We start from the raw sequence: 25,197 nt of genomic DNA, 5'->3' as shown, positions 1-25,197 counted from the left end.
ATGCGTGTTGATAGTCAACGCTTCTTTGCTGTCTTCATCCAGTTCGAGCTGCAGATAGGCCTCTCGAAGGTCTATCTTCGTGAACTTTTTCCCGCCTGCCAGGGCGGCGAACAGCTCTTCAACTCGGGGCAGAGGATACCTTTCCAATTTGCTGGCCTTGTTGACAGTCAAGTCGTAACTGCCACACAGTCGAACACTGCCGTCAGGTTTCTTCACCGCAACCACTGGAGCAGCCCATCGTGACATCTTGACAGGTTCCAGGATGCCTAGTGATACCTGACGATCCAACTCCCTTTCGATTGCTTCTCGTTGCGCGAAGGGCGGAGGGCGATGCTTATGTAGTCAAACAACTGTCTGCTCCGTTACCGTCGACAGGACCCGCTCGAGTTCCCGGCCCACGACCTGAAGTTGCTGCCGCAGGACCTGCAGCTCAGGACCGCCGTGGCCTTGGGCGCGGAACAGAATACCACTCAGAAGGACGTCGTCAAAGTGGACGTGAAAAGACCTTGCTCGGTAAGTTCAGCGAGGCAGCGGCTCTGAATTTCCACATCGGTCCAGGGCCCGGCCTGAGTGGCCCACTCCGACATCGTACTCACATGGCATCTGAGCTCAATCTACCGCTTAGTCGCGGCATGCTTTTGCGGTGCGAGTGACTTTAGCGAGTGTCATTTGAGCGAACGTCATGAACGTCAAGTGCTCTGATCCGCCATCAGGGCGACCATGTTCACCAGCCCTGATAAGTGATAGCCTCCTGTCCCCGTCTAGTGACTGACCAGCTCAGACTGCGTCCCCAGGACGCGGTCAGAGCCGACCTGGCGGCAGGCGACGGTAGCGAGCGCGGCAGGGGCGTTTGGATGGACTTGGAGCGCGACTCTATCGACCAGACCATCCAAATCACACAGGAGCCCTACAAAGGTGGGTACGATACCGATAAATTCCAGCGTTGCCGAAAGCTGGGTACTTCGGTGACTTTTTGCTGGATTCCTAGCCATATCGATATCGGTATTCACGGCAATGAACGGGCGGACCGAGCTGTGAACCATCATACTGCGCACTGCGCAGTATCCTTGCTTCCGCCGTTTCCCTCCACCCGCCAGGGGCTTTGTACCGGCGGTGGGCTATTTCCTCCCCGGAAAGTGCAGCAGGAGGCCTGGAGCCAATCTCACCGTTAGGCGGCACGGGCGGACATCGATAGCAGCGCCTCTATCGGTCACTAGGGAAAGCTTGGCTGTAGGCGACGAAATACCGGCTGAGTTGTCACATGTTTAATAGGTTTATAGACATCCTTCTTGTGAAAATGTTGAACTTTTGCCTTCAATATTTTACAGGCGATTTTAGAAGTGTCTTCACATAGATTACAAAACCGTTTACATTATTGTATTCACTTCAAGTCCTTCCTATTGTTCTTGACGATGATGCGGGAACTATTTCCAATTAATGTTTCTAGCTTAGTAAAAGAACATATTGGGCAAACGATGAAAAAAGCATAAATGGAAGATTTTAAATGCAATTTTCTCTATCAATTAATGGTAAATTCTCTACATATCAAGGAAAAGATGCATGCTAACTGATGATTTAAAGTTCTTAGGGTCAGTTGATTTCTTCTTTTCTTACGTCGCCCCAATGGCCGCGAATACACTTGTGATAACGCCTATCGCGGTAACAAACGCCTCACGCACGCAGATCGCGACGCGAGGAGGTAGTCCTCTACCGGCTTCGTACCGGGGTTGGTACACTCGGGGGCAGATTGATGTTCCACCACTTCCTACCCATCGGGCTCCCATGGCTCAGCACTGGCAGCACTGGCACTGGCAGGCAGTGCTGAGCAGTGCTGAGGGCAGGCAACACTGGCGGCAGCCAGTGCTGAGCCATGGGAGCCATGGCTCAGCACTGGCTGCTGCCAGTGTCAGCACTGGCAGCATTGGCACTGACAGGCAGTGCTGAGCAGTGCTGAGGGCAGGCAACACTGGCGGCAGCCAGTGCTGAGCCATGGGAGCTCGATGGGTAGGGAGTGGTGGAACATCAATCTGCTCCCGAGTGTACGACCCCCCTCGCGTTTGGCCCCTGATGGAGCTAGAGCTTCGCGGAAAAAACGAGCGTGTTGCCCGTCACGAGAGAAAGCCAATGATACCCAATTTTAAGGTCCTCGGTCATCGGTTGACCTTCCAGGTCAGGTCAATGACCCAAAAATCGGGAATATCGGGACCTGTTAGAAAGTCGTAAAGTGTTGCTGCTAAGGGGTTTTCCGGAGTGCTGATCGCGAATATCGTGTTAGTTTTGATCAAAGATGATGTCGTTAAGCGTTTAGACCAGGTCGGGTCAGGTCAGGTCAGGTCAACCGGTAGGGGTCGTGACGGGTATTCGTAGTACCTGTCATCCGCCTCTGACAGCTTCGTAACATGTTACGAAGGCATCAAAACTACTTCGTAAATGTTCAAATGGTTGCTAAATTCGAATTCAGCTCCAAAAACTAGCCTAGAAACATGTAAAACTCGAAAGAGTGAACAGAGGTCACCAAAGGTCAATGACCTGACCTGACCTTCAGGTGACCTTCACGCCCACCCTAATGCATGGGAGCAACATCAAATCACATGTTTGAACTTTTGAAACCACGAAAAGCTTGCAAACGCGCGGCTAATGGGAGCCGACATACGCCGAATCGCGATTCCAGCCAAACATGGTCTCGAAAAGTAGGTCACAGGTCAAAGGTCATTAGGGTCAGGGTCATGAAAATTTCAGGGTAGGTTTAAAATTGATTAACGCGAGGGTACCGAAAGTTTCGTCGCGATCGGCCGCTTTTTACGCGAGTTATTCGCGAGAAACCGAGGGGGGTCCGTTCGACCCCCTCCCCCCCCTATACGGGCGAGGGTTAAAATCGGGTAGGAGAGTATGGGGTAATTCGGCCGTTTTTTTAAAGAAAACGATTTAACTCAAAATTGGCGTCACATGTCTGCACTCATTCAACGCTGACAGGTGTTGCATTCATTTTTCTTTCCAGTATGTACAGTAAACTGAAAGTGATAAAGTAACTACATACTTGTATTTATTAAGCTGTTTTCTGACGTTTATGCGGTGTCTTCGGCAGGTGGGCCGGGATTCGCGGCCTATCTGTCGCCGCCCGCGGGCACTCCGTCGCCAGCGTCCGGTAACCAGCCGAGTACTTCGCCGGGCACCGCGTGCACGGCGTCGTCACCGACGGGCGGCTTCAGCCCGCACACGGCCGGCCTGAGCCCGCAGACGCCGGCCGGCGGCGCCGACCGGGCCGGGCTCGACTGGCTCACCACTGACATCGAGGTGGGTGTCGGCAGCTGGCACACACCAGTCAACGAGACCAGCCTTAGATATAGTGGCATTGTGTGTAAGTTAGTTGTGGAACGTAGCCGTTTGTTTTACCAACGATGCAGTGGACATTAGGGAGCCCTGCTACCACAAAAGTGGTTTAATTATAAATAACAAGGAAGGATAAGACTGTGTGATGCAACAGATTGCATTTCAGTCAGTTGACCGTTTGCCGAGATGTATGGAAATGAAAAAGCTTCACGGAGCCGGCTGGGTTTGCCCGACCGGCCCCGTGAATGCTGTGGTTCATACTGACCACAGCCGAATATTGGCGTAGCTTATTGATCGCTCTCTGAAAAGAACAGTTGTATTAAAAATTGAACATGATCCTTGGAAAGTCTTTGTAAAGTGTAACAAGCTCAAATTGTATAGTCTCGTAGCTGGTGTGCCCTGTCACCCCAAATCATCACCAACAATCAAGTCAGCATTGATGTACTGTTTTGCATTTCTTTCAGCTCATCTCCGCCGTTCAAAAGGCAAACGGTAGTCCTAACCAAATGAAGTTTTGGTTGTCCGTTCAGCGGGACATCGCCGGCAAGCCCAGAAACCAGAGACAGAGGCGTAGCCTTATGAAGAAGGCCGATGCTCTTCGCCGGAAATTCGCAAACAACAAACAGTTTTCCAGGTTTGTGAATAATGTCAATGCCTGATCGAACTTTGATGATTTGCACATGCTTAGATGCACCCCGAAATCCTACACACCGCTATGCTCTGTGTCACTCCAGTGACAATGTTACACGTGGTGAAGGGTTTCTCGCGCACTGTAGTCTGCACACTATTTGTCAGCCCTGCATCCCCTGATGACCGCATGTGACTTTGAGCAGCCATTGCTAAGTTATTTAGCCGGAAACCCTGCCCATGTCTGACTCATATGAAAAGAATTTCCGCATTTACCGCTTCTTACGCTAACCCTTGCGGCGAATGCGAGCCTTTACCTTGGGTGCACCAGTAGCAACAGCTAGTTAAGAAGACCCATGTAACCATTACCTGTCCTATATGTATGCCAATATCCATTTACCGATGCCCATTCCATAATCACCCACTGCCTCCGTAAACCCCTGTCTGAAATGTATCTTCGTGAAACCCGCTCCGGCTGGATCTATTCCCCATCCAAATACTCATCATCTTCTCATTTCCCTTAAGGGAAATACTGGCTATCCTCTCGACTGCGCAACACGAGACTGCAGCTGGACCAAGCACAGTACGGCAGCAGTTTCACTGAGCTACCGCCGCCGCCGATGCGAGACACGCCGGCCCACGGGCCGCTCGGCGACAGCCGCGGTGAAGACGAGCTGCCGCCGCCGATGCGAGACACGCCGGCCCACGGGCCGCTCGGCGACAGCCGCGGTGAAGACGAGCTGCCGCCGCCGATGCGACACACGCCGGCCCACGGCCCACTCGGCGACAGCCGCGGTGAAGACGAGCTGCCGCCGCCGATGCGAGACACGCCGGCCCACGGCCCACTCGGCGACAGCCGCAGTGAAGACGAGTCGACGCACGACACGCCGATCCACGGCCCACTCGGCGACAGCCGCCGTGAAGACGAGCTGCCGCACGCCACGCCGGCCCACGGCCCGCTCGGCGACAACGAGTCGCCGCCGCCGCCGGCCCACGGCCCACTCGGCGACAGCGTTGCCCGCATATCGCCGTCGCAAGTCGTTGAACTCACCTTTGAGCTAAATCCCTTGTTACACTGCCGAATTTTGGTACACGAATGTGCACGAATATGCAAATCATCCTATGTCGCGGACCGATTCGGGATCTTTCTTCCACGGTCTTGGCATTTCGCAGACCAGTCGGTGTCCAATGCGCGACTTTTACGGTTCGTCACGACCGCCACGAATATTTCATGAAAAATGAAAATTTCGTGGCCGTTCGCCGAACTTATAATAAACGAACATGATCGCCAAACAGTCGCTGAGTCGCCGCCGACATGTCGCTGCGTGCGCCGACTTGTTGCCAAGGTATCGCCGACTATTCGCCACAGATTCGCCATTCATTCGCGATGTTCGCCGAATCATGGATCAGCTTCAACCCGCGCACGATTAGGGGGGCCCCCCACCCGTTTTCTGAAAATCGGGCTCTGTCGGCGAACTGTTCGTCTCTGTCGGTGAACTGTTCGCCGATTTCCTACACGACGTGATTCGGCGACAGGGTCGTGGCCAAAATTCGGCAGTGTAACACGGCCGTGTCCTCATTTCTGTTAACACAGTGATCAAGGTATTTTCATACCGAAAGCTTTGTGTGTGTTTAAATATACATTTGACGTGTTATTGTTATCATTTAACCATATTGATTGATCTAGACTGCATTCTTATAAAGCTCGACGCATCTTAGGCCTGGATGGTGCGAACATTCGTAGAACGGTCCGACGTCCGTGGTCGAAGCTGTCTACTTTATATATACCAAAAGACGCCAAGACCGGTGCAATAACGGCGACCCGATCCCATCTCTGGCGATTCTAGGACTCGTTAAGACCCAGGCCGAGTCTGACCCGTCTACTTTTAGGGAAACGGGGTGGGTGAATTGACAACCGAATACCGATGGTTAGAATTGATCCCGTCGTCGAGCGATGGTTGATTGACAGACAAACAACACATGTTGTAGTGGGCGGATAAGCATCAGGGATAATGCCTGAACGTAGGCAAGCATAATTGGTCTGCCATATTATTTAGGAATATAAAATGGTAACGGAGGTCCTTGAGGATATGAGATCTCTACCTACATAATTACTATTTACTGTTAAGCCCTCGGTCCCGGGGAAATCCGGGGAGCTGCAGTACCTATCCGGCGGCCACCTCGTCGACTCGCAGGTGCTGTGGGCTTCCGTGATGCTTCATTGCTTTGCCCAGAGGCACGGGTAGAGCAGTAGGATGTGGGGTAAGGTGTCTGTACGCCTCTTTATTGTATGTACGACGTATACAGCGCCCAGTCCCGCCGAAGCTCGATAATCGACCGTGACATATTCTTAACTGGCGGATCCAGGTAGCGGTCTTGAACACATCGGGGGGCATATACCCTAAAAAAGGTTTCTGTGAATTAAAAAATCGGATTTCCATTCCCTGTGCACTACTGTGCAGTTCGATCAATAAACTTTTCCTCAGAAAAGTTGTGAAGTTTTCGTTTTATTCTCGTAAAACGATTTCGGACGCTGCCCCGGATGTGGGCCTGTGGGGGATAACATTTGTCTCCTTGGATCCGCCAACGGGTTGCCCCACCCTGATCCCCTGAGCTTAACTAAAAACGTCTTAAAATCCCACCAGAGAGCAGAATCCGATAACTCATCTGTCTGCCCGTCTAAATTACTGCGCACCGTACGGCGCCCTGCCCTGTCGGAGCTCTGAACCGACCGTGATATTTTTGGTTTTCCCCCATCCCAAGCTCCATTAGAAACGTTCTCTCTCCCCATCCAATTGCTCATGATTTCATTTCAAATTCAATACCTACCTCATCTCTGTCTGCCCGCCCATTCATTGCACACCTTACGGCGCCCGGCCCCGCCAGAATGATCCTAGCGCGCTGAGTGGTTGCCTCCAGCCGCGTCATCGCGAGGCCCCGCGAAGCCCGCAAATGAATACATTGCGTGAATAGCCGTGTCGCCCCCTGACGGAGAGTTTCACGCCCATCGGTACCTGGCTGGGGAACGTCGTGCATCAGTGGCCGATAAGGTGCAGCAAAGGGGAGCGTACCTGACCCGCCAAGGACTGATCGATGACGCCCCTGCGGACCAGCTGGCTGATGGCAACCTGACGGAAGCGCCATCAGCCAAAGTGCTACGGCAGGCGGCCTACGAGCGACGCCTCGCTGAACGCCACTCAAGTGACTGGGCTGAAGATCTCGCCTCCACCATGGAAATCTCGAAAGCGGAAGACACCACCAGTCAAATCATCCTTGGCGGCATACACCTGATCGGAAAATGTCCCATGCTGGTGCATCTGTACAGTGGGTCTATTTAAGATCTCCAGAGCCACCACGTGGCGCTACGGTCGGGGTAGGGCGAGTCCAAATCCCGAGGGAAGTGAGGTCACCGGTCATTGTGGGGGAAGGAGGGAGGGGGAGTGACGCGATATCACGGCGCATGGGGCGTGTGTAGCGCCGGGAGTGGGCCGCCCAGGGCCGCCCGCCACTGCGCCGAGGCTGAGGGGAGGGGATGATGGTTGCGGGTGCGTTCACTCCGGTATGGTGGTATCCTGTTCATGTGGAACCGGCAAGAACGCGACTGAAGGGAATCATTATCTCAAACAAACGGGCAAGCCAGAGGCAGCGTCAGTTCCAGCCAAAATGTTGAACAATGATAATTGAAACAATCTAGGACGTATTCATAGCATGCAACCTTCAGTCGATAGTTGCATGATGCTTTTCATGATGCATGATGAGGCTTTTCTAAACTGTTATTTGAGTTAGATATTTTTCATTTGGCACGTTCAGTTTTGGTGGGTTTTATCGGGTCGAAAAGAATCAGAAAAGAAAAAAGAGTTGAAATGGCTCCAGACAAATAACCAAAAATATTTTCCTAAAAAATGAAACTAAGCTAAACGTTTGTAAGCAATAATTTTGACTTTTGGGGAGGATATTGGGGAAAGATATTGGGGAAAGATGTCATCGTGCTCAGTTGTGTTGCAGTAGAAGGAAAGGTTTTGGTTGTGTCTAGATAAAACCAGACCCGGGAGTGGGGCTCGAACCCACGACATCGCGTTCAGCTCACAGGCTACCCAACCTCAACGCTACGAGCACCTATCGCCCTGCGCAGCTTGCTCAGTGTTTCGGCTAAAGTTCGGCCAAAGTGTCTGACGTCTGTCAATGTCACGAGGCGAAACCCCAAGGTAAATGTCCGTCCCGGTAGCTCGGTCGGTAGAGCGTTGGACTCCATGTGCCATGTGGTGATCGAAGGCGCACGTCCCGGTTGCAAAAGTCCGGGTTCGAAACACGACGTGTGCTTGACGTTTTTTAGCCTCCTGAGTCGGGTATGGTTGTGGTTGGTGGCAGGCCGCTGCCAGGCGAAGTCAGCGAGGGGGCCGGCCGTGCGCGACTATGTGCGCACGTTAAAATTTGGACTCTAAACTACAGACCATTTTGCCATAGACTAAACCTCAAAACCATAGTCTGCAATAGACCAGAAATTGCTTGATCGGAGGGTGGATGGCAGGTTTCAACGCTTAACAAGCTCAGCTTAGCGGGGACTCTGTCCTTGTGATTCCTTCCATTCAAAAGGTTCGCGCCAAACTTATATTAAAAAAGAGGGCGCCGAACCAAGTTGGGCCGAGTTGAACCAGGCTGGACCGGGGTCATACATGCAATCATGGTCAAACAAAACAGAAGTTAATTTCGGGTCAAATATTTTTATTAACTGATCTTATTGTTTTTTAGCTTACACGTAAAATAGCTTTTAGCTTTTTATAACTCGAGACTTCATGCACAGAAATGTGGCGTTCGTCCACTTTTCTTCATCGTCTCTTAGCGACTTGATTTCATGTGGTGGCGGAACGGGGGGAGAGGGGGGCATCGGGGCACCGTGCCCCCGTTTGATTTTGGCATTTTAACATTAGCCCTATGGGCGTTGCATGGAAAGAATGGGACCAAAAGTCGGCAGTGCCCACACTTCATTAAAGGTGTTCCGCCGCCACTGCTCGATTTGACCCTAAAGGCGTCTTACCAGCAAAAAAAAAAAATCACCTGCGTTTATAACTAAATATTTGCCCAAGGGCGCTCTACGCAAGAAACGCCAGCCGGTCAAAAAAACTGGCGAACGAATACGATCTCTCTAGTGCTTGAATTATATTCAATGAAAATTTCAGGCATAATCAGACATAAATAATCTTAATCCTTATGGCTAGGCGCTCGGAGCATTCGCTAGCATTCCATTGCCAGCTGCATTATCAACGCCACATTTGCATTACCTGGGTGCATCATAAGTAACAGTAGGTGAACCGGCCACAGCAAAACCATGCCTCATTATCCTTTCCTTCCAAGCTGCCAAGCTAACCGGCCGCCCGGCCCACCACCGCGATATGGAACAACACTGGAGTGCGCCATTTGCCTACGGCAGTGCCTCACCGCGCCGGGGCTGTTTGACAGGTCACCCGCACCGTGACCTCGCCACCCGCCCCCCCCCCCCCCCTCCCCCCTCCCCGCCAACCTCCCCATCGGACCCAGCTCGGTAGTGACCTCTCCTTGAATTTGACATGGACTCGACTAAGGCTCAACGCCATCTAGTTACGTCTGGAGATCCTAATAAGATCCACTGTACAGGGAACATTTCCTCCGGAAATACCACAAGCATCCTGACACCCTGCACCTTGATTCCACTGGCTCTGTCATGAAGAAGGTGGGAGAAAAGCAGCCATTCATGTACGCCATCATTGCAGAGGACAGTGAAGGCAGCTATGCCCTGGCACACCTTTTGGCTGACAGTCACACAGTTCCGACTGTGCTCCACTTCCTGGCTGAGCTGAGCCGAGCGTACAAGCTCGTCACGAAAGCACGGTTCACGCCGCCGAGAGTCACCACTGATTTCAGTTGGGCTTTGATGCACGCCGTGGCCCAGGGCATCGTCGGCTCCAGCATGCATGCCTACCTGGATGGGTGCTGGCGTGCTGTCACGGAGGCTTCCTCGCCACCCGCTACAATCATGAGTCTCTGTGGAGCCCATATCTCGCACACGATGTCTCAGGAGCTGAAACGCAAGGGCGTATCAGGCGAGGCGGCTGCTGGATTCATGTGGCTTTTTGCAAGGATGCAGACGGCCAGCAGTCTGCCCGCGCTCGACGGGTGGCTCGAAGTGCTTTGTCTGCTTGCACTTTCAAAACAGAAGCCCAGCCTGCCAGTTGGCTCTCTGGTGCAGGACCAAGCGCAGAACTTCAGCGAACTGGAAGACGCCGAGGAGGAAGTGACTGTGGCTGGAACGTACCGGAAGCAGACGCTGTATGGCCGCCACTTTGAAAAGGTGGCAGACAACGCCGAGAAGAGGGTGCGAGAGGAAGATCAAGTCCGAGCGGTCTCAAACCCGTTCTACTGTCCAGCTCTGGTGCTTTCGCGTATCATGCCTCTTGCACCGCTCTGGAGTCAGCTGCTCTCAACGGCCGTGACATCCAACGCGGCCGTTGAGGCGCACATGCACGTTGTTAAGCGGCAGATCCTGCAAGGTCGTCTCCGCCTCCGTGTTGGCGATTTTGCGAGATGCCTCCTGAAAGACGCCGCATCTCGTCAGAAGAGTGACCTGGCTCCAAGAAGTGCCCTCCCACGGGGAAAGAAGCGCAAGGAGAGTGGCCTCTACAGAGCTGAAGAGCAGGAGGAGCGCTGGGAAAAGCGGAGTCGAGCTCAGAAGCCAACGTGGTACGCTCGCGTCCGAGCACCGTCTCTTCTAGAGACCCTCGCTAGACAGGAGCCCGGCGCGCAGCGTGCGGCGAAGCCTGCGCACAGCTTTTCTCACGGCACGCTGGCCGAAGCACGCGTCCCACTGTGCGGCAGCCGCGGTGAAGACGAGCCGCCGCCGCCGATGTGACACACGCCGGCCCGCGGCCCACTCGGCGACAGCCGCCGTGAAGACGAGTCGACGCACAACACGCCGATCCACGGCCCACTCGGCGACAGCCGCCGTGAAGACGAGTCGACGCACAACACGCCGGCCCGCGGCCCACTCGGCGACAGCCGCCGTGAAGACGAGCTGCCGCCGCCGATGCGAGACACGCCGGCCCACGGCCCACTCGGCGACAGCCGCCGTGAAGACGAGTCGACGCACGCCACGCCGGCCCACGGCCCGCTCGGCGACAGCCGCAGTGAAGACGAGCTGCCGCCGCCGATGCGAGACACGCCGGCCCACGGCCCACTCGGCGACAGCCGCCGTGAAGACGAGCCGACGCACGACACGCCGATCCACGGCCCACTCGGCGACAGCCGCAGTGAAGACGAGTCGACGCACGACACGCCGATCCACGGCCCACTCGGCGACAGCCGCCGTGAAGACGAGTCGACGCATGAACCCGATAGGCACATATCAAGGATCTGCGCTGGGTCCTTTGCTGTACGCTGTCTACGCAGCGGACATGCCGCTGTACCTCGATGCAGATATTGCCCACGACCGCTGTCTCGTGCAGTATGCTGACGACGTGCAAATGGCAGTGTTTTGTAGGCCCAGTGACGGTGAACTGGTCCCTAGACTAGAGAGGAACCTGGAAGTGTTGTCATTATGGTTTCGTAAAAATGGACTGAAGGTTAACGCTAACAAAACACAGCTGCTCGTCATCGGAACAGGTCAAAATCTCCGCTCGATGCCTCCTGCCGTCACGGGCTACAATGAATTGCCGCCGAGTTTCCACAACATGGGAACGCGAGAGTTCAGGCTAAAACTCCGCAAACATCTTCTGGCAAAACAACAAAACGAGTAGCGCGATGTACAAATGTGATGTGAGCTGAGTGTGTGTGCGTGAGTGTGTGTGTTAGTTGTGCAACTGAATCCCGATGTTCCGTTTTTATGACATGTCAATCATAATAGCCATGAGTTGATGGACCGATTGCACGATGTGAATGCATACATACATACGCCACGCCGGCCCACGGCCCGCTCGGCGACAGCCGCAGTGAAGACGAGCCGCCGCCGCCGATGCGAGACACGCCGGCCCACGGGCCGCTCGGCGACAGCCGCAGTGAAGACGAGCCGACGCCGGGGACCAGCGTTGAAAAGCCACTTCCGAAAGACTGGCTAACAGACCGTTGTATCGACCGGTTCTGTGAGCTGGTAGCCACACCATGTCCATCAGTGCTCGCGCTGTCCGTATTCTGGAGGCAGTGTGTGCCAACAAAGTGTGGGCGATGCCTCGAGGCATTTTTCAAACACCGCTCACCCTGCAAGATCTGGCTGATGCCCTTCAACACAGTGAACCATTGGGTGCTGTTCGTGGTATGCTGGCCCCAGAAACTTATAATTTTTTGCGATTCCCTGGGGGTGTGGCCTGGCTGCGAAGATCTGAAGGCAGCGCGGCTGCTGATGACGGCAGCTGCGCCAAACATCCAGTGGACGGAGTGGCGTCTGCTGGTGCCACAGACGCCGCTGCAGCCAGATACTTGGAGTTGCGGCTACCGCGTCTGTTGGTTGGCAGAAGCGGCTGCCACAGGCCGTACCCAGCCCTACACTGAGAAAACAGTGTCCCGATTTTCGGGCTCAGAGACCAGTTTTCGGGCTAATGTACCATATTCAAAACAGACAGCACATTTCGAGAATACTTTCTGAGCAACGCCACATGGGCTCATACGATCCCTTAAATCGGTATCATTGATCGCAGAAACAGAGCTCAGTCAGTACCCATTATCGGTGTCAAGCTCTAAAACTAGTCTCACTATGATACCAGTTTTCAGCCTGATCCCCATTTTCGAGCTCACCTGATTCCAGTTTGAGGGCTCAAATTGTGTGGTGAAGCCAATATTAGGGCTCACGTCATCGCTTTTCGGGGCTTTGGTAAAAGCTGGATTGCGTCAGCTGGCTGGCCAGCTGGCGACGCACGAAAGGTATTTAATTTTAGATATACCTAAGCGCGGTAGTAGGATGGACATAAATATTTCAAATGGCTTTAAATGAAAAATTGATTGGTAAATATTTATTCTTTTATATCTAGCATTGATATGTAAGAAGCTCTGCTAGCGCCACCATACGGCGCCAGCTGGCAAAAAAATCCAGTTAATACCAGAGCCCGCTTTTCGTCCGATGCAGCCCCTCCTCCCCCCTCCCCCGTGTCCAGCAGCTGCGAATAAGACGAAGCCGCGGATAAACTTTTTTTTTGCTCGGCCAGCCTAGCGCCAGTCTCGAGCGGTGGGACAGTTAACCCGGCAATTTTGGCCGGGATGCAAAAGTTACGTTAAACCGGTTTATGTTAACCCGGGAGCAAATAACAACGTGGGAGCCTATCTAAGGTGTGGCAAAGCTAACGGATTACTTACTTGTTGCCGAGGTGCCCAAAGAAGGTACTGGAACCGAAAACACAACATTGGTTCATGTATTTATTAACATTCATACACACAGTCATACTTGTGCAAGGTGTCAGTGTTCGGTTGTGGGGTGTAATAGCCAGGGAAAAAGTTCTATGAACTGAAAAACCCGGCGCCTATTACTTCGCAACATGGTTGTGTATTCAACATGAACTGCAAGGAGTGCAGACGACATTGCCTGTGCTAACTTAACGTCTCACGGGCAGCGCCGCGCTCTGACACTTTGGTCCCAGAAGCGGCGGCGTTTCTGACCGCAAATCGCCGGAGAGCCGGTCGACGCCGTTGAGGGGACTGAGCAGGCCGCTGCCAGCTCCACCTTCACGTCCGCGCGGCGCAGCTCGGTGTGCGGCGGCGGCTCATCGCGCGGGCCGCACCCGTCCGTCCGCTGCACGAGCCGCTTTTCGATCCGACAGCGCAACACCGGCACGCCATTGTGCTGGCTGAGCGGCGGCAGCGGCACGTAGGCAACAAAACAGTAGAAATCGATGGGCCTGGATCGGCGTTGCCAGCAACGCCGGCAGCGGCGCGGCGGGAGGCGCCAGTGCCGCCGTCGGGGACGTGTGCCCTTCGCTGCGCTCATTCGAGTTGGCCGGCCGGCCGCGCGGCGTAGTCCTTTTGACACGGTGCGAGAAGAGCCGGATGAAGGTGGACTTTTTATTGGCGTTGCTGGTGCTCACGCCACCGGCGTCCAGTTTGGGCGGCAAGTCCGGGTACCAGGAGTCGGACAAGTCCCGCGCGAACGCCGCCAGCCGGTCGTCGTCACTGCTGGCGGCGGCCCGCCGACGGCGCTGCCTCAGAATCGGACGAGTCGGTGGTACTGAGCACCTCGCGGGACGGGTAGCTGGGAGTGGGCCGGCCGCGGCCCCTGCCAGGCCGCGCCACCTTCACCGGCGCAGCCGCCTTCAAACTGCCCTTGCTGGGCGGCGGGTTGGTCGGCGGAGGCGGCAGCGGTGCCTCGACGTCAGTCCGAGTCGCTGTCACTGGGCGGCCGCCGCGGAGACGGCTTCTGTTTGACCCGCAGCCGGCCTGGGCCGGCTCGGCGCCCTCGGCCGGCGGCGCGCGCCGTTTCGAGCGTTTCACCTTTTCACTGTTACTCTCGCCTGGTCCTCAGCGTCGAGCGGCTCGGCGCTGTTCGGTTTCATGTGGCCCATGCTGCTGGGAAACTCGGGTGGGGACAGCTTTCTGACTGGAGTGCCGTCGAAGATGGAGGAGACGGGGGTGCTCGCAGAGTCCTTGCCCAATGCCCATGATAGAGCCGAGGCTCCACTGGACGCCCAGCTTAATCGGGCTATCGCCGCCCTCCTTCTATGGTGGATTCTTCGGCCCCCTACAGCCACTAGGGCCATCATATACTCCCAGATGGCGGCACCTAGGGGATGAGGGGGGGGGGGGTGTCTGGGCCACTTGTCCACCTCGTGGCGTCGCCAGCGAAGCCTGCGAGTCGGAGCAAATGATTATGGGGTCTTCCTCGAAGGACGAGTGCATCAGGAGATGTTGCTTTGCCGTCTTGAGCGCCACCATCTCAGATCGGTAAATGGAGCAAATCCTCCCCGCCGCCTCCCGCAGTACCAATGTTGTACTGTCTGGGTGCTCGGTGAGGACCCCAGCGCCGCCTTCCTATTACTCCCCCGGTCGCAGACCCGTCGACCCAGGCCCACGTCGCACGCTGGGGGAGCGCTCCCAGGCACGCCTCCGCAGCACTCCTCCTCGCTGTCGTGGACGCCCCGATCGGCAGCAGGTCCAGGTGGACCGTGACGCCGTCTGTTGGCGTCTACGGGGGCAGTCTCGTGGATAAGCGCGCCTCGGCGGGCAGCGCCACTCCAGTGGTCCCACACTGCTCCCCCGCGCTCTCTCCAGCCGGTCACTGACTTCAGTCACGGTTGGGGGGGGGGGCTTCCGCCACGACGCGGCGGGTCCTCCGACGGGAGGGAGAGCGCCTTCGCCAGTAGGCGCGATGCCAGCGCATCCCTCCTCATCTCTCCATCGGCACGACGCCCGCCTCGGCCCTCACGGCGAGTCTTGGAGCATGGAAATCGGGCAGCCAGTGATGACTCATGCCACCATCAGCATCTCCGCCTCCAGGACGCCAAGATGTGTGGCCGCAGCCGCAGGCAGCCACGCCGACCCCGCTGCCCGCATGCCCAAGTAGTCTCGAATCGCTGACACCTCTCCTGAAACAAGAGTGGTGTCGTAAACTTAAACCCCTTGCTGGCGCCCGCCAGCCGCGACAACACCGCCACACCAATTTTTGTGACCCCGGAACTTCCGTCCCGAGCCTTATTTCACGGCACGATGCTACAGTGCGCTACACGTATTGTGGTATTCAGCTTCCATGGAAACATCAACTAATTTGGACGCTCAAACATGGGAGTCAGGAGTGGTTAAGGCCCAGAGCGTTCTGTCTGGTTTATAAAACCTTGGCCAGCAGATGTAAACGTGCTTTTTGTATAAGTGGCTTAATTTTGACGCAAAAGGGCACTAACCTTCGGCGCAAATAATGCAGAAATTTCAGCGCAAATTGCAAAATAGCTTGCGCCGAACTTCGGCGCATGACGGCTTCACGGGCGTCCGGCGTACCATATGGATGTTTTCCAGTTTGGGCTGCAGGTTTTAGCTCTAGGTTTTAGACTGTAGGTTTTGGATTGGGTTGGGCTGGGCTGGGCTGGGCTGGGCTGGGCTGGGCTGGGCTGGGCTGGGCTGGGCTGGGTTGGGCTGGGCTGGGCTGGGCTGGTTGGGGTGGTTGGGTTGGGTTGGATTAGGTTAGGTAAGTTTAGGTTAGTTTAGTTTAGGATAGATATGAATACCTATTTTTTGTAAGTTGAATTACTTTTTTCATTTTGTAGCATCATATGCCTTCCATCTTTAAACTGCCATATTCAAGCACCAGAATAAGTATGGACTTGAACCTTTTCCAGTCTGGATGCCTGTATGGAAGTTGTGCAAAATCATGCAGTTGAAGGTATTGTAACCACAAATAAGAGCTCATGACTCAAGTCTCAACTTGTCCATAATTGGTTATCTTGATGTATACTTGTAGACCCTTCCTCTTACTTGGCACACAGGCATGGTGTCACAGTGTTCTAAAATTGGATTTCAATTGGGTGTCCCAATAAAAAAATCTGAAGACAAAATGAGATAGATTTAGTCTTTCCGCAAAACTGCATAATGCCATTTTTTACCTCAGATTTTGTCAGAACCTTCAAAGGATCTGAAATGAAATGATGTAGAGTAGATGCATCAACTGTCAAGTCATGCGTAACCTGGCAGCTGGCTGTTAAATCAAACTTTTGACATATTTTTTTTAGCAAAGATGAAATAAATCCACTTGTCATATTTTTAGGATGAAAATATTTGGTAAATGTCAAGTTTAAGTCCTAAGAAGATTTCATTGATGAATTTTTCATATTTTTACATTATTTGACATCCTGAATCCAAAAATAATACTCATATGTCTCGCAAATAAAAGAAAAAAACATAATCAAACCTGACCTAACCTTACCTACTTACCTATAACCTACCAACCTACAACCTACAAACCTACCCTAACCTAACCTAACCTACAAACCTACCTACCTACAACCTAAAACCTACAAACCTACAACCTAACCTAACCTAAAACCTGAAATTTTTGCTGTTTCATATTCGTATCAAAAGCGCCACAGTTGTAGTTAGGACCTAAACTTGACATATACCAAATATTTTCCCCATCATGTGTGGATATTCACCTAAAATTCTGAAACATGGAACACTGCCATACCAGCATCCCATCATGTCAACCAGCATTCCGCAGCATGTTAGCAGAAGCAGCAGCATGTTATAAGTATATGAAAGATCCAAATAGGTTGTAGGTTGGTAGGTATTGGTACTAAGTTTAACTTAATAGGTTAGTAGGCAAGGTTAGGATTAATTTTAGTTGAGCATCAAGATAACCATTACGAACAAGTAACAAAATCCTTACCTACCCTTGAAAGTATTGCTTCAATCACATCATCACGAAGAACCAGACAAAAATTTTGCACATTCTTACACTATTTGACATCCTGAATCCAGATATGATGCTTTCATGTGGCGCAAATACAAGAAAAACGAATAATCAAACCATTATAGAGTTCAGTGAATCAAACCATAGAGTTCAGTGATCAAACCCGTGCGTATTCGTATCAACGGCGCCACAATTGTAGATCAGACCTTTTCTGAACAAATGCCACCACAATTTAATTGATAAGGGATTAAAATGGCATGAGCATCAACATCTTGATTTTTTCTAAAAGATAGCGATAACTGATAACTAATAACTTACCATTCATTTTGAAATCACGGCGGTAGGTACACCAACACATGGCACTGAAAACAGCAAAAGACGGAATGGCGGAATGTCGTATGGAGCCCTAAAACGCAGCTCGAATTGAGCCCGAAAAGGAAGACGAACTGATGCCGCTTTCGGGGCTAATGTACTTTGAGCCCGAAAAGGGCGCCTAACTGATCCCGATTTTAAAATCATACAGATTTGAGCCCTGTTTTGGCACTCATATGAGCCCTTATTCAAAAATGTTCTCAAAGTGTTTTCTGAGTGTACTCTACCGACGTGGAAAACCGTATCCTCGAGCGCCTACAGGTCTGACATCCTTTCATTTTGCACTATTCATGGATAGACATGTTTCCCGTGCTCCAATTAACCCAAGGCCTAACATTGACACATTTTGCAGGTTGATTTTCATGTGTTCGTTGTGTATCCGAAAATGTTGATTTAATTCACTTATGTAGATTTTGACATCACCGCCTGACACTTACTAGTTACTATGTGCAGTTGGGACTCCGAGTAGTCTTCTCTCGCCAAGTTTCGTAGAACTCTTTCCTTACCGGAACTCCTGCCTCCCTGTCCTGCGAGAGTTGGCTTTTATCTTTGAGCACGATAGTTTTTAAATCCAGACCTAGTATATTAGACTTTTATCCGAGCAATGCTTCTTGAGGGACTGTTATCCCTTTCTTATCTCATTTTCCTCGTCCTTTGAGAGAAAACTGCACATTGCCCACCATTGTTCAGCACGCCCACCTGCGCTATAAGACTGTTGTTAACACGCTGTTCAGTTCTTGCCCCGCACCTCACGCAAGGAGATAAGTTACTGGCGTCATATAACCCTCAGAGGTTGGACACGCCACCAAACCCAATCACCATCATGTATTTTTAGTAATTATGCAATCTGATTCGAGTGATCCTACTTAGTATAACCGTTAACCCGGCAGTTGCTGGGGTATTTCGCCACCCACCGTTTGCTGGGGGGGGGGGGGGCGTTAAACGCCCCCAGCCGATAACTCGAGAACCAATAGGCGCAGCGAAACGCACGAGGCGGCAAACGAAAGAGCGCGACGAGACGCTTCAGATGAGTACTTTAAAGTTGAATTTTGAGGTCACAGGTCGGGTCAAGGTCAGGTCAAACACCTGAAATCGGGCTTTCAGTAGCATGGACTTGAGGACTTCGCAATGGGCGCCTCTCGCCATAAACTCTGTCAAAACGGTGCACAATCCATCTTATAAGGCCTACAAGAGTGACAGCTCCATGTAGGGGTCAGTCAGGCATAGGTCAGGGTCAAGGTCAGGTCAACCGGGTAGGCACATATCCCCGAAAATCAAAACTGATATTCGCAGCCTGTGACACATGTTTTTTAGGTAATTTGGGGCGTAGAACACGATGGTGACATTCATTTTATCATATATGTACGTGTTTGGCTCAAAAAGTTCAATTTAAGAAATTCATGTATCATGGTCGTAAAGTAGTCACGAAAAATTGCCAAGATTCACTTCAAGATTATGGAAAATGCGGAACGATAATCAATAATCGAAGATAGCCATTTGATTGATCATGGTAATGGCAGTCTAATGACGTTTACGGCATGTCTGTATGTCTATTCTGTGATTTTATATGATTTTTTGAACATATGCCGTTTTTGGTCGAAAACTCAGAAATCATGACGTCACTAAAACCTCGATATCTCAAAAATTTTCCGACCGATTTTTCTGAAACTTTGTCACAATAAACTTCAATCAATTCCCTACAGGTACCCAAAATTTGGCGCGCCTGCGGCGCGCCGTTTTGATGCTATGGCCCGGCGAAAAAAGTGGAGGCGTTTAACGCCCCCCCCCCCCAGCAACTCGCGGGTTAAAGCGTGAGGTTGACGTGTGCTCGGCGTCTCTTAGTTATTAATGTGTATCCTCAACTTTTGCAGCTGGCGAGCTCGGACCCCCTGGTGCCTCTGCCGACATGTGCCTGCAAGCAGGGGGATGTCGTCCCGGTTTTCCCCATGCATTATTCGCCAATCAGCTTAACACTACCAGTGACGTCACTGGTGGATCGCCAATCGGGGCCGTCCGGCCGGCCGGCCGGGCCCGTAGGCCAAACGCAGACGTTTTCAGAAAAGCGTAAGCCGTATAGATACAGTCGTGGATGGAGTTTTGCTGTGATTCGGCTCTCCAAGAGTGCGTCAGCGGACCAGGACCCGGATAAAGGTCATAGTGAACCGGCATCTGATAAAATCCGCTCACGGCTTAGCAGCCGACTTCGACCCTTCGCCCTCGTAAAGCACAAAAGCTTGCCGGTCATTAATCCATCTGCATCTTCTCATCTGCTTAATGCCTATATCGACCAGCTACTGCAGCCGTTTTGGAGCGGCTCACGGCCAATAACACGCCGGGCGTGCGCTAGCCGCCGGTGCTAAGCGCTAACCATTGAGTGCGCGTGGCCGACTGCCGCCCCGATGGCGCTGGCCCCCGGCACCGACACCGGCGCGGCGCCGCTGACCCATGGGGGGGGGGGGCTGCTAATTAGTTGAGCCGGAATTGGGATAGAAGCCGGTATGGGATTGGGATAGAAACTCAGCGAGACTAAGGGATTGTGTTGTGCCTTCGGTAGGCCCCCAAAAATCACCGGTGTAGTGCCCTCAGGGCCACCGGTTATGAAGCCTTTGGAGGCACTGGTGTGGGCCCTCAGAGGTAGGTACCGGTGTGAGGCCCTCGGAGGCATTGGTGCGGGGCCCCAGAGGTACCGCTGTGGGCCCTCAGAGGCGCCGATGAGGGTCCTCACAGTTGCCGTTGTGGGCCCTCAGAGACACTGCAGTGTGGGCCGTGGGGCTGTCACACAGTCGGGTGTGGGACCCTTAGAGCTGCTGGCTCGAACCCTTTACAGACCGACAGGGGCTCTCAGAGACCGACAAGGGGCCCTCAAGAGGTCTGCGGTGTCTTCAGGAGCCCTGTGGAGTCCTCAGAGACCAGCAAGGTACTCTCAGACGCCGGTGGGGGCCCTCGGAGCCGTCGGTGTGGGTCCTGAAAAGTCACCGGTGAGTGGCCGTCCGATGCGAAGGTCCCGTCTTAGGCCGTAAGAGGCTCCGGCGTTGAGCCCTCAGAGCCGCCGATATATGGCCTTAAGAACAGACTTGTGCCGTGACCAAAAATCAAGATCCAGGATCCTCAAGGTCCCACGGCAAATTCAATTTCTAGAAGAAGCACTGGTTTGGGCCTTTGGAACTTCATTCAGGGTTGCCAGTTGAACTCAGAGGTGCCAGTGTGGGGCCCTCAGCTGGGCACCGGTTTGGGGCTTTCACAGCCACCGGTGAGGGCCCTCGCAGGCGCCGTTGTGGGGGCCTTCAACCATTGGTTTAGGGGGTCATCACAGGCGTGTGTGGAACCCTTAGAGCTGCTGGTCCCTGATAGGCCGGTAAGGGCCCTCAGAGGCCGGCAAGTAGCCCTCAGAGGTCGCCAATGGGCCCTGAGAGGCCGGCAAGGGGCCCTCAAATGCCGACAAGGAACAATAAAAAGCCGGTGTGTGGCTCTTATGGAGAGAAGTGTGGCTATTCGGAGCACATAAGGTATTCTTTCGAGCCCTGTGGGGCCCTTCTGAGTCGAAAATGCCAGCGTGGACCCTCAGCCGCCAATTGGCGTCGCATGCGACGCCAAGGGGCCCTGCAGGGCCCCTCGGGCCCGAGAGGCCCCCTGATCCGATGGGGGCACGTGCCCCCTGCCCCCCTCCGGGTACAGATAGAGAATGCAATCGGCGGTGCGGGACACAATTTCCTTCTCCCGTCGCGAGGTCGCCCATCCGACCCATATCCCAAGATTGTCAACCGTGGGGCTCGGGTCGGCAATGTATCGGCAAGGAAATCAGCTTTAGGTGGGTAAAAAAGTTATTTAGGGTCATAAGTTGTCGTTACGTTCAGTAATAACAACGATGAAGTGCCAAATGTACCCGACGTACGGCTTGGAGCCGGGCGCCGCGCGGTCTCCACCAGTGACGTCACGCTAATGCTTAGCGACCGGTCCATTGGAAATTGCGGGATGATTCTACCTCTCTTATACGGCCTTGCCTGCAAGAAACCGGCGCTGATGGACATCAAGCTCCAGCCAATCAAGCGCCTACAAGCTGCTCTGGCCGCGAACGTGTATCTGGCGACATTGAACCGTCACTAGAAGGTACGTTTAACAAGCTTGAATTACGATTTTAGTACAGGATAATGTATCGCCACTGCCCAAAACTTCATGACATCGAGCTGCCCAAAAGCTAGCAATTTAGCTCACAGCTGAAGTAGGTCGCCCGTCTCATCTTATCCACTTTTCCGTGAACTGAGAGTGAGAACTGCTTCTCCTTTTGCGAGAATGCCTCTATTACCGTTTGTCGACTGTTATTTCTGTTCAATGAGCTGAAATAACATTAAAGGCGTTGTTAGGAAGGCTAATCAATGTCAACCACTTTAATGAGCCGGTCTTTACACGAACTATTTCGCATAGCGGTAGCTCAGGAAGTTATCCCGCGCCAAGCCGGTGCTCGGCGCCAACCGTGCCGGGCGGAGGTGTTTGAACACTCACCCACTCCTCTAACTCGGCTCCTGAGCCACGTAGCGACACGCGGTAAGTGGCATTCGAAAGAACGTCCAAAATCAGGACGAAAACACATCGGCCATTTTTTAGGTAAGGCCAAAGATCAGGTCACCGGAGGTCATCAAAGGTAAAATGATGCCTATTTCAACATTTTCAAAACACCGGTGCATAATTCGGGATCCAATAGAGCCACAGAGCCGCGGAGAAGCGCACTCGATAGCTCTCTTAGTGTTCTTTCTGGGGTGTGTCCTCAGATTCGACCTCAGGGCAACGATTTAGCCTCTAGAGGGCAAAAACTGGAAAAATTGTAATTTTTGCGAATTTTTTTTTTCTGTAATAACTTTTAACTCAAGAGAGGTACGACACAACATTTATTTTGGCAGCGTCGAGTTCCTCTCGTCGAGACGCGTCGAATGCACTATAGCTTGACAGTAAAAGGTCAATATGAAAATTTGACCTCACGTCACGGTAATTAAACTGACCGGAAAAGGCCACTTTGCATATCAGTATAGCCAACCTTAACACATCTGAGGTATTTTCATCGCTCTAGCGTGACTCCATGTCCATCAAAAGTTATTGTAAAAAAACTGCCGGGGAATTTTCATGACCTGAGATGACATCAGGAACATAGGGATATGTCACAAGTGCAATTTTCCAATGCTGTGGGTCGCATTTACCCGTATCCCGATGCTGGAGTGTCTAGAATGCGTTAGTCCAAAAGAGACGCCTTTCAATTTCTCCCATTGACTTATAATTATAGGGAGACCGCAAAATTGACCTGACCTTAGGTCACCGATATCAAAATTCCGAGATACAAATTGTATGCGTCCTGTTGCTTTTGTCGATTGCTGAACGTTTCAAAGTGATCGTTTGATCGGTATAGCTCTGACGAGCATTCTAACTTTTTCTGAGATGGGGTCATTTGATTGACCTGGTGACTCGACCTTAAACGATCTCTATCGGAATTTTTTTGCAGCATGTGTGTAAAAGATGCATGAACAAGTGTGGTTAAACGGCGGCGCTCCGCGTCGTCCAAACACCCCCGGCCTGACGCGAGCTATTCAACCGGCTATCATGCAGCTACGCGTAGGCGAACACTTTTATAATTTTAATGTAATCATAGATGGGATGAATATTGCTTTTTACTATGTTATCATGTATTGTTTCCGGGTTTACTATGTGTGCACGGTGGACGACATATTATTACGTCTCTTTTTGTAGCCATACATCGGAGTCATACTTTGGCACTTCACGGCAATATCCACGATGAACATTCAATGCTTAAGTCCTATAATTACCTGACGACTCTTACCTCCTCTGTCCTCTCCTCAGCACCGGCACTGTGGCCCCGGTCGGTTCGTGGCGTCCCCGTCTGGATCTTCGCTGGACATCCGGATCTTCGCTGGACATCCTCGCTGGACCATCGGCGCCGCCGGCCGGCGTCTGCGGGCTCAGGCCGGCCGTGTGCGGGCTGAAGCCGCCCGTCGGTGACGACGCCGTGCACGCGGTGCCCGGCGAAGTACTCGGCTGGTTACCGGACGCTGGCGACGGAGTGCCCGCGGGCGGCGACAGATAGGCCGCGAATCCCGGCCGGTCTGTGGCATCTCCGTCGGGATCTTTGCTGGACGTTCTCGCTGCCGCTGGACGTTCGTGCTTTTGCAGCGGTGGTGGATGATCAGAAACGTGTACTCAGAATTTCGCTGCACGATAAGTTGAAGGAAGGATCCCTCGTGCATCTACTTTGATACCATGCCATTTGCGATTGCGCCGAAGCCCTCGAGACCGCGTTGGTTCAATTTATGCTAGTTGTTGCGCTATGCGGACGTCATGCGCTCGTGAGCCTTCACGCAACCCTCCGTGCAGTACGATCTTTGTGTTTGCTCTTTCTTTATGTCTGGATCGGTTTCTCGTCTTTTACGGGATGCAAGTTGCAACTAACGGTGATTGTACGCGGCAGTCGCTTTTACTCAGGTTGTGACTAGTATAGAAACACCATGTATTTTTGGAGTGTGGAACAACCGTATTGTACTGAAATAGAACTATTACATAAAAAATTGATAATGGTTGATTGGTGAATCGATGCGGGGAACAGTGGTGCGGGGAACTCTTCTCTGGTGGGGAGGAGGGGGGGGGGGGCTAACCTGACACTGTTGGACGTCGATTCATAGCATAGATCAGCCGAGGGTGCACAGCTTTTCCACCGTTTTAGTTCACTTATTTTTCACAAATTTCGCCACCATAGGGAAACCAAGAATATTTGTCAAAAAAGTTCCAACCTATTCCGTCTCCAACTTGTTGCGCCTAGCCAAGCTATTACCTTAATTTGCTTAAAAACACGTTGTGTACACACCCGCACTGAACGATGAACCCACATTTACCAAACTGAACTGATGGCCCCACTTGGGCCGCTAAAGGCTGATCTGATCCCAGGGTTTTTGTTGATCTATGCGTGTCACACCGGATTCTGACGTCCTTACCACTGATGATTCTGTGTTGGTCTCTGGGAGACCAATGCATGAGAAAGCACAGCTTCATGTACGGTACTGTTACCACATTTAATGTGCTGCCGCTCACTATCAGGGATCAGCTACTGATCTCTTTTAGTTATGTGGATTGCAGTGTTCGCCACGGGCCCCAAAATCCCCAGCCCAGCCCGGCCCGGGCCCATGGGTTCAGAGCCCGGCCCAGCCCGTAGCCCGCTCTTGGCAAATATTCCAAGCCCAGCCCGGCCCGGCCCGGTAAAAATAGCAATCTAGTTATTGTCTTAGTCTATTGCTATAATAAGCATGATTGATTACACTATTTTGAGAACAATTCAAATTGCATGAATATTAACATGGCAATCATGACTCCCTTCTTTTCAATGAATATAATCATTTCAAGCACCTATGGCACAAATTTTAACAGCAACAGCAAGCACCTCAGTCAATTAGGTCATGATTACACACCTATAAAAAGTTTACATGATTATATTAACTACATTCTATGAGTAAAGTTATCTTGCAAGCTGATGT

The 25,197-nt window shown here is 52.5% G+C and overlaps 1 protein-coding gene across 1 annotated transcript; it reads left to right on the top strand.

Moving 5' to 3' along the window:
• Positions 1–24,267, top strand: LOC122387959. Its single transcript, XM_043378671.1, has 8 exons — positions 1–69; positions 376–513; positions 795–915; positions 3,086–3,294; positions 3,795–3,964; positions 19,543–19,580; positions 21,670–21,778; positions 23,516–24,267. The coding sequence occupies exons 1-7, from the start codon at positions 1–3 to the stop codon at positions 21,690–21,692; spliced, it is 768 nt and encodes a 255-aa protein (XP_043234606.1). The 3' UTR covers positions 21,693–21,778; positions 23,516–24,267.
• The last annotated feature ends 930 nt before the right edge of the window (positions 24,268–25,197 follow it).

Source organism: Amphibalanus amphitrite, unplaced genomic scaffold (genome assembly GCF_019059575.1).
Source record: "Amphibalanus amphitrite isolate SeventyFive unplaced genomic scaffold, NRLGWU_Aamphi_draft 000017F_arrow, whole genome shotgun sequence".
Taxonomy (NCBI): Eukaryota; Metazoa; Arthropoda; class Thecostraca; order Balanomorpha; family Balanidae; genus Amphibalanus; species Amphibalanus amphitrite.
The sequence above is the reverse complement of the archived record's forward strand: the minus strand, read 5'-3'. Positions and strand labels throughout refer to the sequence as shown.